The sequence below is a fragment of the Dermochelys coriacea genome, chromosome 10 (genome assembly GCF_009764565.3).
Source record: "Dermochelys coriacea isolate rDerCor1 chromosome 10, rDerCor1.pri.v4, whole genome shotgun sequence".
Lineage (NCBI taxonomy): Eukaryota > Metazoa > Chordata > Testudines > Dermochelyidae > Dermochelys > Dermochelys coriacea.
The window spans coordinates 51,109,460-51,125,661 of NC_050077.1; the positions used below are offsets into that span (position 1 = coordinate 51,109,460).

A 16,202-nucleotide genomic window follows, 5' to 3' on the forward strand; every position below is an offset into this window, starting at 1 on the left:
GGGTTTTGCATTTGTAAATAAGGTGTACTAAACTGTGTTTAGTGACAAAGCCAAATAACTTTAAAGAACACATAATAAAGAATTTAAAAAATGATCATCGTACTTGCTCTTCAGATATGATTGGCTGTTCAAGTAAATTGGGAAATATGCAATATACATAGTTCTACTCTGAAAAGTGACACTGTAAAAATCCACAAATTTGTTTCCTGTGGGTATAGAGACACTTTCTGATATTCCTGGCTGTGGTTTTCACTCCTTCTGTTAGTACAGAAAAGTCATCACAGCTATGAGAGAATCAGTTGGAGTCTATTCCTTCTTGTTCATCAACAAAATTTACTAAATTCTTAATCACTTCTATGTACAAATCTAATGAAAGCAATGGGCTCACACAGATATCACTGAACTGAGACAACAGAGAAGCATAAGTGTAACCAAGGGCAATACTTGGCCAGCAGAACCTTCAGTACAGATTATGTTTTATGAGACTGCAAAATATACAGTTTGATTCTCACAAACTTGGTTGAGATTGCAAAGCTGACACTTAGAAAAACATCTTTTCACTAGGGCTGTCAAGTGATTAAAAAAATTAATCGTGATTAATCGCGCTGTTAAACATAATAGAATACCATTTAAATTTTTTGATGTTTTCTACATTTTCAAATATATTGATTTCAATTACAACACAGAATACAAAGTGTATCGTGCTCACTTTATATTATTTATCACAAATATTTGCACTCTAAAAATAATAAATTAAAGAAATAGTATTTTCAATTCAAGTTCTGTAGAGCACTGGTCTCCAAAGTGCGGTGTGCGCACCCCAACGGATGCGCATGACGATCGATTGGGGGGCACAGCAGCAGGAGTGCCGCTGGAGCAAAAGGGTGGCGTGGCAGGAGGAGCACCGTGGAGGGGAAAAAAAGGGGGGGGCCGCCCTGAGTCCTCCAGCCTGTGGAGGAGCAGGGGCAGCCGCGCAGCCAGCGGCGGGAAAGAAGCGGCACTTTCCCCTTCAAAGCCGGCTGGAGAGAACCGGTGCTTTGAAGGGAAAGTGCCGCTTCTCTCTGGCCGCTGGCTGCATGGCTGCCCCTGAGTCCTCCAGCTCGTGTTTGCAGGGCCACATTCTGAAAGGGGCTTTAGAGCTGCAGGCCAGGGCCCTGGGGCCCCCTTAGCCCAAGGCCCTGAAGCCCCTAAAGCCCCTGCGTTCCAGGTAGCCCTGCCTGCCAGGGGGTGTGGGGGTGGGCGGCTCCCAGAATCGTGGCCATGGGGGTGGGTGCTGCGCTGCGCAGAGCCACCTGCACATCCTCTGCACCAAACAGGAGCTGCCCCAGGTAAGCGTTCTGCACTCCTCCGCACCCCCGCCCTGAGCCTCCTCCCGCACCCCGCCCTGAGCCTCCTCCCGAACCCTAACTCCCTCCCAGACCCCGCACCCCATCCGGAGTGCCCACTGTATCGAAGTGTTAAACCAAGATTTTCAAAATAATAAAGCATATTCAATCACATTGCTCTCATTACAAATATTAATAATAATTTTTAAAGTGAAAGCAAAAAGGTTTTTTGTACCATTAATAATAAATAAAAAAAATGTAAAAATATTTCACCTTTATCGCGTTTTTTAATTTCTATTTTTTGTGTGTATGTTTTATATTTACACAATATATTAGTACAGTAGGACATATATATAATTTATACATAAATAAATATACATATATTGGGGGGTGGGCTCAAAAAGTTTTATGATAGGGATGCGTGATCAAAAAAATTTGGAGACCACTGCTGTAGAGCAATCCCTTCATAGGCCCCTTCGTGCTTTGGATACCATTCCAGAGAACATGCTTCCATGCTGATGACACCCGTTAAAAAAATAATGTGTTAATTAAATTTATGACTGAACTCCTTGGGGGAGAACTGTATGTCTCCTGCTCTGTTTTTTACCCTCATTCTGCCATGTATTTCATGTTATAGCAGTCTTGGATGATGATCCAGCATGTTGTTCATTTTAAGAACACTTTCACAGCAGATTTGACAAAACTCAAAGAAAGTACCAATTTGAGATTTCTAAAGATAGCTACAACACTCAACCCAAGGTTTAAGAATCTGAAATGCCTTCCAAAATCTGAGAGGGACAAGGTGTGGAGCATACTTTTAGAAGTCTTAAAAGAGTCTTAAAACACTCTGATGCGGAAACTACAGAACCCAAACCATCAAAAAAGAAAATCAACCTTCTGCTGGTGGCATCTGACTCAGATAATGAAAACGAACATGCATCAGTTTGCACTGTTTTGGATCGTTATCAAGCAGAACCAGTCATCAGTATGGACACGCCTCTGGAATGGTGGTTGCAGCGTGAAGGGACACATGAATCTTTAGCGTATCTGGTACATAAATATCTTGTGACACCAGCTACAACAGTGTATGTGCACACCTGTTCTCACTTTCAGGTGACATTGTAAACAAGAAGGGAGCAGCATTATTTCCTGCAAATGTAAACAAACTTGTTTGTCTTCTCAATTGGCTGAACAAGAAGTAGGACTAAGTGGATTTGTAGGTTCTAAAGTTTTACATTGTTTTGGTTTTGAGTGCAGTTATGTAACAAAAAAGTCTACATTTGTAAGTTGCACTTTCACAAAGAGATTCCACTACAGTACTTGTATGAGGTGAATTGAAAAATACTATTTCTTTTGTTTATCATTTTTGGAGTGCAAATATTTGTAATAAAAATAATATAAAGTGAGCACTGTACACTTTGTATTCTGTGCTGTAATTGAAATCAATATATTTGAAAATGTAGAAAAACATCCAAAATATTTAATAAATTTCAATTGGTATTCTATTGCTTAGCAGTACAATTAAAACTGCAATTAATCGTGATTAATTTTTTAATTGCGATTTTTTTTTTTAGTTCATCACGTGAGTTAACTGAGATTAATCGACAGCCCTACCTTTTACTTGTAAATTCAGATCACAAACATGGAAACCCAATTTTCAGAGTCACTTTTCAGAGGAGAATTGCACTTTGTTAATTTCTTTCTCTCTTTGTTGGTTGTGTTAAATTACAGTAAAAGCGTTTTTATCCAGCATGTTGAGGGAATGGGGGGTGCCGGTAAGTGAAAAATGTGGGTTAACTAAGAGGGAGGGAATTTGGGTATGGGAGGGGGCTCAGGGCAGCAAGTTGGGGTACAGGGTGTTGGATCTGGGGGTGGTCACCTCCCCCGCAAACAGTGACCTGTCCTGGCTGCTCCTAAATGGAGGCACAGCAGGAGGCTCGGCGTGCTGCCTCCGCCTGCAGACAGTTCCCAGACAACGGGAGCTGTGGAGCTTGTGCTTGGGGGGGCAGGGGCAGAGCACGGAGCCGCCTGTCATGCTTCCACTTAGGAGTAGCTGGGACAGGTTGCCACTTGCAGGGAGCTGCCCAAGGTGACAGCCCCCCGGATCTGACATCCCTGCCTGCCAACCCACTGCCCCGAACTTCTCCTGCACCCAAACTCCCTCCCCCAAAACCTGCCCTCCGCACCCCCTCCTGCGCCCCAGCCCAACCAGACTCTAAACCAGAATTTCAATGAAGATCAGAAATGCCAGTTTATAGACCTTTCCAGTTGGTGAAGTGCTGGATAAAACAGCTTTTACTGTTATATGTAATGGTATTACAGAAGAAAAATGCCCTAGCCAATCAGCAACATACATCGTTAGGTATCCTGTCTGTTGATTGAACAGCAGCATATCATGCTGCCTTAAAGGGATCAGAGTTCGGGTAATAAATTCCTAGGCTAGCAGCAAGCACTACAGAAACACACTGAATCAGAGGAAGGGAGAAATGACTTACATCAGTAAAGCAACCCCACCACAATTACCAACTGGTAATCAGAGTGGCATTGACTTGTACTCAAATCCCATTCAGAAGTGGTCCCACTGATTTAAATGGGACTATTGTCTTAAACAAAGATTTGCAGGATCAGGGCTTTGTCTAGGGATAAGGCTGGTGTGAAACTCAGCTGTATTTAGGCTTTGAAATCTCTCATATATGGCACCTCTTTCCAATCCTCTTAAGGCTGAGGATTGTTGATTCAATAGACAGTACCAACTTTTAAATATATGGGCTCTATTGTCTACCTACTAAAAATTCCTAGACACTTTAGAAAACCGTTTTGGACTGAGGAAGCAGTTAACCTGTGGAGATGCAGACAGATAATCTGCAACAGATAATTCTGAGGTGCTGAGTGCTCTCAACGCACATTCATTTCAATGGAAATTTAGGATGTTTGGCACCTCAAAGTATCAAGTCATTAATGTCTGGTCAGTTTCACTTTTGTTTCCAGTTAGCATCACTTCAGGTTCTCAGGTTTGAACATACTATTGATATTTGGGTTACAAATACTTGGGAAATGTTTAAATCCAAATAAATCCACTGTTTCAGTTAATATTAGCTTATTTACTATTTCTATTAGCATTTTGTACCCTTCTTCCTTTAAAAAAACCCCACACACCTTAATTAGGGCTCTACAATGCCCAAGAGTCATTAATTACTTGGGCATTCTTCCAAAAAATTGTATTATCATGGTATGCACTAATCAGCTGTACTAATATACACTCAAAAATTCTGACCTGAAAACCTGAAATTTTGAAAGGGATACAATAAATCCCCCCCTATCATCATGAACTGCCAAGGCCATTTGAAAGACTGACAAAACATCAAATCAAATAAAAAATATAATAAGAGGGCTGTAGAAAAAAAAATGGCATACCTTAAAAAACTGAAGCCTCTCTCTATTTCTGCCAAATTCCACCTCTTGGTTTTTTAACACTGTTTCAGGCCTAGAAATAATTAAAATGAATTGATAAACAATAAGATTTGGTTTTTGCTTCTATTTGCTGGAACTCTCATTCATTACTGCAAATAACAGAATTTTTTTAAATTCTTTTAGATAAGACTGAGGCAATTTCTTGCAAACAAGGAAGTGAGGAAAGGAGAAGATGCCCTCTGAAAACAGCAGAGAAAGGGACTGGTCTTCTCATCACACACAGTATAAATGAGAGCTTTTAGCTCTAATTTGCCTGAACCAAATAACCTCAAAAAATACCGATCAGAAAAAGATACCTTCCCAGCATGTGAGGGACTACAATAACTGCACTGTCAAACAAGGAAGATATTTCTTCTAACTGATATTCATAGGAGTTGCTTACCTCAAAATTTGATATTGAGAAAGAAATTAGGTATCTGATTTATGTTATTGCTGGCAAGAGAATTGCTCATTTTCAACTCTGGTCCTCTAACTGCTGACTAGAACACCAATAAGATACTGTATAATTTATTTGTAAATATCTTCCAGGAACTGTATTCATTTACTTATGTATATGCGTTCATCACCACAGTGTCTAAACATAAACGCAGATGACTAACTTTCATATGTGTTTGTAATGAAAAGCATCGTTTTATTAAATGAGTGAAATTCATTGCTGGATTGTGTTTTTATAGCTATTGCTTCTCTGGGAGATTTTTTGTGAGAGAGAGTAATAAAAGCTCTTCTCTAAATGATATTTGAGGGCTGCATTTTACAACCAGACCTTTCCCCCTTTCTCTTCTGCAATAGAGGAAGGTCATATGGTGTATTGTTTTACAAAACTCTAAGGGATAGTCAACACTCAAATTGCAGTTTAATGAATGCCACTTCTGGTAGAAAAGGATGTACTGGTATCAGCAACATCCAAATTGCAGAAAACATTTAGCTTTTCTCATAACATTTCTATTTCTGCGTGGAAAAAGCAAAAGAGGACAGAAATAATTTTTTTAAAATAAAATTTGCAACACAATCAAAATACTGTATTGTTCGATATAGCACTGAAATTCTAGATATGTCAGCCACAGAAAGACAGAGATCTAGTCAATCTATCAGAGACGATAGGTGGCAGTTGAAAGATGAGGGTCATTACATGTAATTGTCATAGACAGAGTGCTGCAAATGGACCTATAAATAAATGAATCTTGGGAAAAGGCAAGCAGATGAGGCCTTTGTGGGGTGTCACATACAGCCAAGATGTAATGCTGCATTTCAACTCAGTGACAGATGGATTAGAGGTTATTTGTGGCCTGGGGGATAATATATAGACTGCTTTCTTAGCTGGTATGGGATGTCCAATTCTTATCAGGAAAGAAAGGAGTTTAAACCTTCTGTAAATCATTTAAATGAAATATAAAACAAGAGAGACTTTCAGATTTAAACCAAAGTTTCAGCAGTGCCTTATTACATTTACATTACTAATTTACAGAGCACTGTTCCTATGTATCACTGCCCTTACAAGGAAATGAGGCAAGTCTCTAGCTCAGATTTAAAAAGACAATCAACCACCAGATAAATGACCCTCTACAGAACGCTTTACCTAAGTTCTTCTCCTGTTTTAGGTCAGTTCAAACACCTATGGTGTTAGACATCATCCTAAATGCTCCGGCCTGTTTGTGGGTGGAGTAGATGAAGATGCAGAGAGGTACATTTAGCATGGAGCAGCATCTCTGTCAGCTGTTGCAGGCATTCTGGATGTCAACCAAGAGGCCCCTTCAGTGCAGCTTAAGGAGCATTGCCGGCTTTGTGGACGACAGACAGCTTACTTTTTTGTATTTTGGAGGCAAGATTTAAATTTTACAATTAACTCCAAAAAGCTAGCTGTAATTAGCCAACAGGCTTTCACAAGGCAGGCCAACACTTTAAAAGCTGTACTGTTGCTCTGGGGACAACCCTGCATCATCTGATAGCAAAGTACAATTGTTCTGCTCCACCTTAAATTTAAACCAAAAGCACTGCAAACTAAAAGGAAGTGCTGAACTAGGAGACAGCACACAGAAAGAGCCTGCCTTCCAGTCACTAAAACACAACCATAATTCCCTCCAGCAAAAGACAGATTTGACAATTAAATGCTAAGCAATAAAAGCATTTCATACTCAGGCACTGGTTGAAGATGAAATGGACAGAGGATAGGGGTATTCTCAATCTGCGCAGAAAATTTTCCTGAGTTACGACTTGATTCTCCAGCATCACATGGCCCTTTGCAGCCAGTCTGGCCCCTGCAAGGTACCTTCCGAGGCTGCACTTTAAGCGGAGAAACCTTTGCCAATGGCCTCTGTAAGTCACCACCTCCAGGATTCGGAGCATTCTGTATTGCACTGTCATTTTAAACAGAAAATAAAACAAGTGCATCAAAACATTTTCCTACTGAAAAAACACCCCCAACAAATGACCAACTGTATCTAAAAGGTCACCATTTTATTACAACCCTGGTGAAAGTGAAGTGTCACTGGGTAAGTATAGTTAATCAAAGAATACAGCACGGTGATCACACAAAAAGAAGTTGTACTGACCTTTTCTAAAAGGAACTATATTATCTGCCATATAAACTACTCACTCACCTGATTGGTCTGCAAAACACCACATTTATTAACAGGACACAGATGGTCCTTGCACTGTTTACTCAAGGTCTGAAGGACAGGGATGCGAGGAAAGTCTTGTCCCAGGGAAGGGCTGGGGATTGTTTGGTTTTATTCTCTATTGCAGCACATCGACATTTGTTAGATCCCTGAGGAATTGTCTCTTGCTACAGTTTACTCAAAGCAGCAGTTGTGATATTTTATATTTAATTGTGTTTCTGAAATAAGGGCTCAAGCAACAAACACATTTTATTACTACAAATATAAAATTATTATACTTCAGGCTCAAGAAAATAATGTAAGTACATACATAAAACACTGTAGGTAAACATTTTTAAAACCTTCTACACGTTTACCATACTACACTCTATTTACACTACATTTAACCTTAACATGAACACACTGGAAAAACCCACTGTGAAAGATGATTGACTTTTTACCTATAATGGTTACATTCAGTAATTTGCCACAATGATAAATACAGCTATCTATGTTTCTGCTGCTCTAAAAGAAAAATTTCTATTGTCTAGTGGCAGGATACCACACCACCTCACAGGGTATTTTGTCTGAATCTAAGCTCAGTTCACAATCCCTCAGCTAGTGGGATTTGGAAGCTATGCAGAGGCAGCACATGCAGCACCTTGGGGAAGGGCCTCATATCACACTTTAGCAGATGCTGACAGACTCCTGTGGACCTTCCAGCAGTGAACTAGCAGAACTGGATATATCAGTACAAAGCAGCATGTTGAGATCTCTTGCCAACATTTGGCCTTTCTGATAATTTCAGACTTAACTAATCACAATTTGGGCTTTTCCCTTCAAACACGAGGAAGGGTAAAAAAAAGAACTGGACTGCTGGAGAAGCAGTATCACCAAATAATCTTCATTTCACAGCGATACAGTGGAACCCCGATTATCCAGTCTAACTGGGCCCACAGCCCGATAGGATAACCAAAAACTGGATAAACTGGAGAATGGGTGGCTGGGGCTCAGGCTAACAGCAGGAGCCCCAGCCACTGTCAGCCTGGAGTGGCTGGTGGTTTGGTTAATACTGAGAGCTGGATGATGGAGGCTTGGTTAACAGGGTTCTACTGTACTTTCCTGTTTTTCATTCTTCTAAATTACTATTGCCAAAATTGGAGTTGTGTATGTATTTAAAAGGTCCATGCAAATACCAAATATGCACAAGACTGTCTTTCATAGCAGTTCTGAACTTTTTCAGCTCTCCAGAGACTGAAATCACTATTACACAGTTTAGACCAGTCAATATGCCCTTTGGGAGGCTACATGCTTTGGAAGAAGAAAAGGAGCTGTAATCACTTAGGGTATGTCTACATAGCAAAATCCATGCATGGGCTAGCTTACCCAGGCTAGCTTCAGTCCATCTAGCAGGGTTACAAAAGCAGTGAAGACTTCAGCATGGGTAGTACAAGCCTGGAATGGCCCCATGGTACATACTCTGCTTGCTACCCTCACAGTGATGTCTTCCCCACTATTGTTAGTCATGCTAGTAGATTCAAGCTAGCTTGAGTAGGCTAGCACATGCACAGCTTTTGCTGTGTAACATACTGTTACATGAGTGAGGCAAAAGATAAGTGTAATTTAAAGATTTTCTTTTCCATGCTGTCAAAACTTCCAGACATAAAGGAGAGCCCCAAACTGATCTCATGACATCACTGCCTCGGACTCCTTTTCTAGTCTCTCTGCATGCACCTCCTCAGGTCTGAGGTCTTGTGCCTCAACCTGCCTGGGCTGGGATTCTGCCAATCTTATACCGGTCTTGGGCTACAGCCCTGCAAACCACATGATTTTTCAGCAGGCCCAACTGCAAGTCTGCCCTTCAGGAGGTATGACCCCCAGTTAATACAGGACCAGACAGCTTTCTGAGGGACCAGACAGCATTTCTTCACACAATGCACAGTCAACCTGTGGAACTCTTTGCCATAGGATGTGAAGGCCAAGACTATAACAGGGTTCAAAAACAAATGAGGTAAGTTCATGGAGAATAGGGTCATCAATGGCTACTAGCCAGGATGGGCAGGGATGCAAAACCACGCTCTGAAGCGTCCCTAGCCTCTGTTTGCCAGAAGCCGGGGATGGATCACTTGATGATTACCTGTTCTGTTCATTCCCTCTGAAGCACTGAGCATTGGCCACTGTCAGAAGACAGGATACTGGTCTAGATGGACCATTGGTCTGACCCAGTATGGCTGTCTGTATGTTCTTAAAACAAAGTACTGTTTAAACTTAACGATCACTTGGAAGTTTACAAAAGGTCCAATGGCTTCAGATGACATCCTTAAGGGTGTGTCTGTCAGCCTCTTGCTCCTGAACAGCTCCTGACAACTACTGTCCTCCCCACTTGAGAATGTTTTGTTCCCCAGGAAGCCCTTTGTCTTAGGTTTCCATGCATCTACAATCTGTGATCCCCTACCCACCCAATAAACTGCTCCATGGAGCACGATATGGATTTGAGTGGGGGGGTTAGAAGCAAATGGGTCTAATATTGTCCCTCAAATGTGGGTAAATGGGTGGCTATCTCAGGCTATTGTCCTCTTTCCTACATATATGCAAATGACCCCGCCTGAATTCACTTTATAATCATATAGCAAACCCTCTTACATAGAGCATATGATATTCGTAATTATTAAATAGTAACTCCATGACGGTTACATAGGCTACCTCTATGCTACCAAAGGAGCAGTGAACAAAGCACAATGGAGAATATTGACCACCCCCTGAAATTTAATCATTAAACAGAACTGGCTTTTGTAGATTAATTACCATTTACTGAAGTCTATCTGCAAAGAATGGTCAACAGTGAGATCAGTTGGGCAGGCAGGATGGACTTTCATAGGATCTCCTCCAAGATTTTTCACTGCTTCCCTCATGGCGGCAAAATCCACCATTGCAGGAATTCCACTAACAAAAAACAAAGAAATAGCACTTTACATATATTATGATGCATTGACAATTCTCTAAAATAAAGCTAACTGTAGAGGCTTGTTTTTAATTCACCCTCCATAGCAGCCTATTTGAATACCATCTCATAATGCTTATTTTACTTTGTCTACCATGTTTTAAGGAATATTAAGTATTCACGTGCTGGGTTTGTTTAAATATATCTAAATAAAAACTGTCTACCATCCTAACTCCAAGCATAACCACCACCGCATTTAAAGTCTGTGTCAACTAGGAATATGCAAAATCCTTGGCCAACTGATTACATTTGGTATTTGCCCTTTTTTCTTGGTAGCTCCTGAACTGTGAGAAAACCTTGGCATAATGCCCACTTCTGGATGTATGCTACTGTACACCACCACTTTGCTATACAAATGAACGTGTATGATATTCTATACTACTTTGCAATTTGTATTTTTCACTTATATATAAGAGTATTCATTTCAGGATCTAAAAGTGCATTACAAAAGTGGTTAAGTACTGGTATCCCCATTTTACAAATAAAAAACACTCTAAGGACAACATACAAAACTGAAGGAAAGGATAAGAATACTGATATAAACTGAAATGTTATGAAAATCTTATGATTTGATTTGTTAACTAAGCACTTAAATCGCTTCCATATATTTTATAAAACTAGGATATTCTTAGAGAGAAGTTGGGTGAATTAATACTTTTACTGGACCAGCTTCTGTTTGTCAGAGAGATGAGCTTTTGAATTTAAAGAGTTCTCCTCTATTCTGCATGGCTACTTGACAAATAAATGATTGCCTAGCTTGGCAAAATTAAATGTGCTTAGTTTAATATTCTGTAGCTACTTAAGGATTACCCTTTTAGCCACCTCACATCCACAAATCTTAATAATCCATAGGTAACATTCTAATGGACAAATCCTGCTTTTCTTATTCATGTATGTAGTCCAATTGGGTTCAATAGGCTTATATGTACCAGTAAAACAAGCAGGATTTTACCTTAGGTTATCACAAGTAAGATTTCTAAATATTTCATTGCACCATCACACAATCCGACTACAGTTAAAGTGCCACCAAGCTGATTCTTTGGCCCTTATTCTGCAAGTTACTCCATGCAGACAGAAACCTTCACCAACATGGAGTCCCACTGAAGTTAGCAAAGCTCCATGTGGGCACAGGCATCTGCCTTCTTGGACCAACTTGCAGCATCAGAGGCTTTATTTACAATGTAGAAACATCACTGAAGGTGCACTAACAAACAAAAACTATGATTTTTATTCATTAATGGGATGCATAAACTTCACAAGGGCCACCTCATTTTGTTTTCTTTCAGGCCTGATAAAAGATTGGTAATCTCACTGAGCACGGTGAACCAAGACAGATTTTGAAAACTTTGTTAGAAAAATGTAATTAAAAAAAGAAAGTATCTCACTTACGTAAAGTCTTGAAGAAGAACTCTGGCAGGATAGAAGGGCACTTCAACATTGTTCTGTTTTGTTTTCCAGTCTAAAATATTCATAACATCTTCCTTTTTTACTAAGAAGCCATCACAGTTACGGACAGCAGTTTCCAACAGTACCCGTATGGAATAAGGCAGAATATCTGGTTACGGGAAAGTAAATGAATTAATCAAGGAAACACTTTTAGCCTATACATGTTTTAACTAAATGCACCTTACTATACTAAAGAGATTTGACAAATCATGCAGTGAAATTCATTCTGACCCCATAAGAGCACAGGAATACAATACAGTTACAAGGAAACACTAAATCAATGTGCATTTGTTCTCTATTATTATTTTATAGCACTCAGAAGGGTGCAACAGTGTTTCACAGAAGAGAGGAGGACCTGGCCCTTAGTATAAAAGCTTATGAAAAATGGCCTTGATTGTATAATGATCATCATTGAATATGTGAATCCAGGCAGAGCCCCACTGAAGTCAAAGGGATACCGCCCAAGTGTAGAGGTCCAATCATACAGAGTTCATTTCAGGGTCAGTACATTATTATAGATGGACCAAAATATGTGAGAGTGACAAACAGTTGAGTTAGGATGAGGGCTACAGCAATATGATTAGGCGTGTGCACATCTGGGAGGGTTGGGGATTTTTTTTAAATATATAAAAACAAACACTGAATAGTGAGTCACTTATTGTAGGCACTAGAGAAGAGGAGTTTTAAGAAGGATTTGAATGGAAGAGAATAAGGGCTTGATTGAACACAGAAGCAATGATACCCATGTATAGGGTGAAAGAAAGAGAAGGCATGGAGAGGCTGGTAGGAGAAATGACTGTAGGGAGTGCCAAAGCTGGTATCACTGACAAAGCAGAAGAGGTGACACAATGAGACTATGCTGCTAACTATTAATACAGATAATTTTTGGAAGCCTAAACTTGACCATTTAATTACTTTGTGATATCAAGTCAGAACTGACTTTTATGACGAATATGGATCGCTATGTGCAGTTTCCCCTTCGTTCACAGAAGGTGACAGTAAGACAAGAAATAATCTCAGTGTGGGCTCCAAAAGCGGAAGAAATCTAGACCTAAACTGATTAATATAAAGTAACAGCAAAGTAAAAATTGGGAGAAGCTTTCAAGGAAGGGAAAATGTTGGGGGGGGGGGCAGATTAAAAAAAAGAAAGGGCTGCCAGTCACCACCGAAGGCAGTAAAGGAGCTCTTAGGTACTAAATTAAGAGCACTCATTCGCTCACAAACATCATTCCATTCAGCAATAATTCAGGTGGTCAGATGAGAGTACAGTAATGGGGCAAGTATAAAGGGTGCTAGGTAACGGGTCAAACAGGTTCACGTACTAGTGTTTCAGCTCTAGAGACCAAAGCTCAGATCTAAAATGTTAACAAACAGATGAGTTTGGCAGTTTCAACCAAGTCCAAGGACTTTGTCTGCCTACAAACTATTGCTTCAGGGTTTGGTGGCTTCTGTTACATTAGATACATTTTACAGGGCAGTCACTGTAATTCTCTAATTAGATGATTCATATAAAAAGCAAATTGTAAGAAATCTGATTAAAATAAATGTGGTGTAATGTCAGCAGTAAGTGTGTTTAATATTCAAATTACCAGAACAAAATGATCTTATATCCCTGTCAGTTGTGTTCTTCCCTTTAATGAAGAATAAAGGCATTCCAAATGCACTACCACATATATATATATATATATACACACACATACAGAGAGAGAGAGAGCACTGACCAGAAAAGGTCTTTCAGTCTCAGTCACCTAGCTGCAATTTTTTCATAACTGAATACCTCTGCTCCCACTTTAAATATTAAGACAATCAGACTCTCTATAGCAATTTGGAACCAAAGAAATCAAACGAACCTTTAAACTGCAGGACAGAGGAGTCTCAAAGGAGATCCAGGATGGATGACTTAGTAAGATGCAGGGGCTAGGATTCCTATCAGAATGCTGTCTTGGGGCCCTGCTTTGGAATTCTATCTTTCATAACAACTCTGGCTGTTTTAATGCATGTTGATAACTTTGAAGGCACCCATATTTGCTGGAAGAGAGGGTTTTCTCTCACAACTCAGCACTCTGACTGTTGGAGTCACATTAGTTTCTCCTCGATAGTCTCCACTTACACAGTCTTTGCTCTAAATAGCTTCAGTGATTTCTGCTGCTCTTCATAGCTTTCCAAAGCATCCAGACAGAAAGTGAAATAATTCTGTTCAATTTCACTGCTGTCCTTAAGGTTCTGAAGAGAACAGGTGAAACTGACTGGTTTTCTTAATTCTATTCTACTGATGCTGCTGAAAAGCTATGAGTAGAGACAGAGGAGCAGTCTGTCTGCCATTCACATTTGGAAGATTCTCTTTGCTGCCAATCGAACTAGAGATTTTTTTTTAAAGCACAAGTTTAAATGCTACATATGTTGATGGTCTATGTCTCTCTACCGGGAAGTGAATTTTTTTCAAGCCCTGAAGCTATATTATACATAAACTTCAAACCAAAGAAAAGTAACTACTTTACTGCTCCCAAACATATGTTGATTTAAATGAAACATCCATTTGAAACAGAGGCAAAGGAGTGCATTAATGGTCCAGTGAGCATATAAGTATAATCCCACCTCCCAAAAAAGCCCCACCAAAGAGCCTCAAACTCCTCTATTTACTCAGAATTTGATATGCCTGGGGAGATCATGATGGAAGTAACTTTTACTTAAATTTTATGGGGAAGTTTATTTCAAGTTGTCATGATCAACAATATTCTGTGTTGTATTTGCATTGTGTAAGTGTATTTTTATTTAATTATGCATCAAGGGAGACAGGCCTAATAGGTTCATTTTAGACATCTAAAAGTACACACAAATAAATATATTATACAGTAATTTATCTGCTGAGATGAAATATTTGTCTACTTCACAAAAACTTCCATACAGTTCAGTTCAACTGAACCCTCTGCAGCAACTGCAATAAAATTATGCCCTATCTAGCAACACTTAGTAAACAGGGCATTATCCATGGTTGGAATTCCAGAAGAGAAGAGATATAGGATAGCAAGAAACAGTGCAAAAGAGATAAGGCTAACAGCAGTAGTCCTACTGAACAGAACTGGGCTTTAGGAAAGTCGCCAGCAATCAAGACTATTGGACTAAGCCCACTCCCCTGACAAAGTTCACTCCACAAAATACATGAAACCCAAGTTTTCTACTTATTAGATGAACAGGCGGGTGAGCCACAGCTGGAGAGAAGTTAACTGTGTGTCAGGACAAAGATGTATCTGAAGACCTCTATGAGAACACTTTCATAAGGCCTCTCTGGCTCTAGCTAGTTTCATCATTTTCATGAACACCAAGTTCACCCAAAAAATTAAAATCAAGATGCGACACTTATGATCGTATTCTGCAATATCATGGACAAATCTTAGGGAATTAAACCTTACTGAACTACATTTAATACCTTTTGGGATCCATTATATTGAAAATGCTAATGTTTGTGCACTATCGTGGAATTGTATGGAAATTCTTTAGGAGGCAGAAGGAAGGTGAGTGCAATCTCTGGGAGATATTAGGAACTTCAAAGGACTTTTTGGAACAATATATGTGAAGTGCATTACCTAAGAAATACTTGGGAATGAGAGGAATGCAAATGACCCACATGAATCCATTCTTTTGAAGCTAAGCCCTGGGGAGAGAATTGTCTACTGACAGATTTCAGAGTAGCAGCCGTGTTAGTCTGTATTCGCAAAAAGAAAAGGAGTACTTGTGGCACCTTAGAGACTAACACATTTATTTGAGCATAAGCTTTCGTGAGCTACAGCTGTAACTGGTGCATATTTACTAGTGGAACCATACTACTAAAAAGCTATTAAAAAGTAGCATTACCATACTTGGTGCCTCCAAGTTTAGGGATATTGTAGAACTTCTTCTCTGGATTGTCATTTAATGTTTCAATTAAGTACTGGAACGGGCATTCTGAAAAATAATGCAGCAAAATATTAAGTGGAAAGAAAGGATGGTGCAGTGGTTCAGGCAGTAGGCTGGGGCTCAAACAAATGCAGTTCTATTCCCTGTTTCACCAGAGATGTCCCTGTGTGACCTTGGACAAATCACTCAGGGCCAAATATTTAAAGATATTTAGGTGCCTAAAGATGCAGATAGGTACCTAGTGGGATTTTCAAAACCTCTTAGGGAGTCAGACACTCAATGGGAGTTAGACACCTAGTAACTTTTGTAAGTCCCACTAGGTACCTAAATACTACTAAAAATCTGGTATCTAGTCTCAGTTCCGCATCTGCAAAATGGTTGTTCCCTACCTCCCAGGGGAGTTGTGAGGATAAGTACATTAAAGATTGTGAAGTACTATGGTAAGAGGGGCCATATAAGTACCTAAAAATA

The 16,202-nt window shown here is 39.8% G+C and overlaps 1 protein-coding gene across 1 annotated transcript in view; it reads right to left on the reverse strand.

The window, feature by feature from the left end:
- IREB2 (iron responsive element binding protein 2) overlaps positions 1 to 16,202 on the reverse strand; it is a 37,809-nt gene that overhangs the window by 19,473 nt on the left and 2,134 nt on the right. Inside the window, 5 exon segments of the mRNA XM_038419037.2 lie at positions 4,740 to 4,809; positions 6,929 to 7,150; positions 10,196 to 10,333; positions 11,781 to 11,946; positions 15,690 to 15,779. Of these exon segments, the coding sequence (XP_038274965.1) occupies positions 4,740 to 4,809; positions 6,929 to 7,150; positions 10,196 to 10,333; positions 11,781 to 11,946; positions 15,690 to 15,779 (686 nt within the window).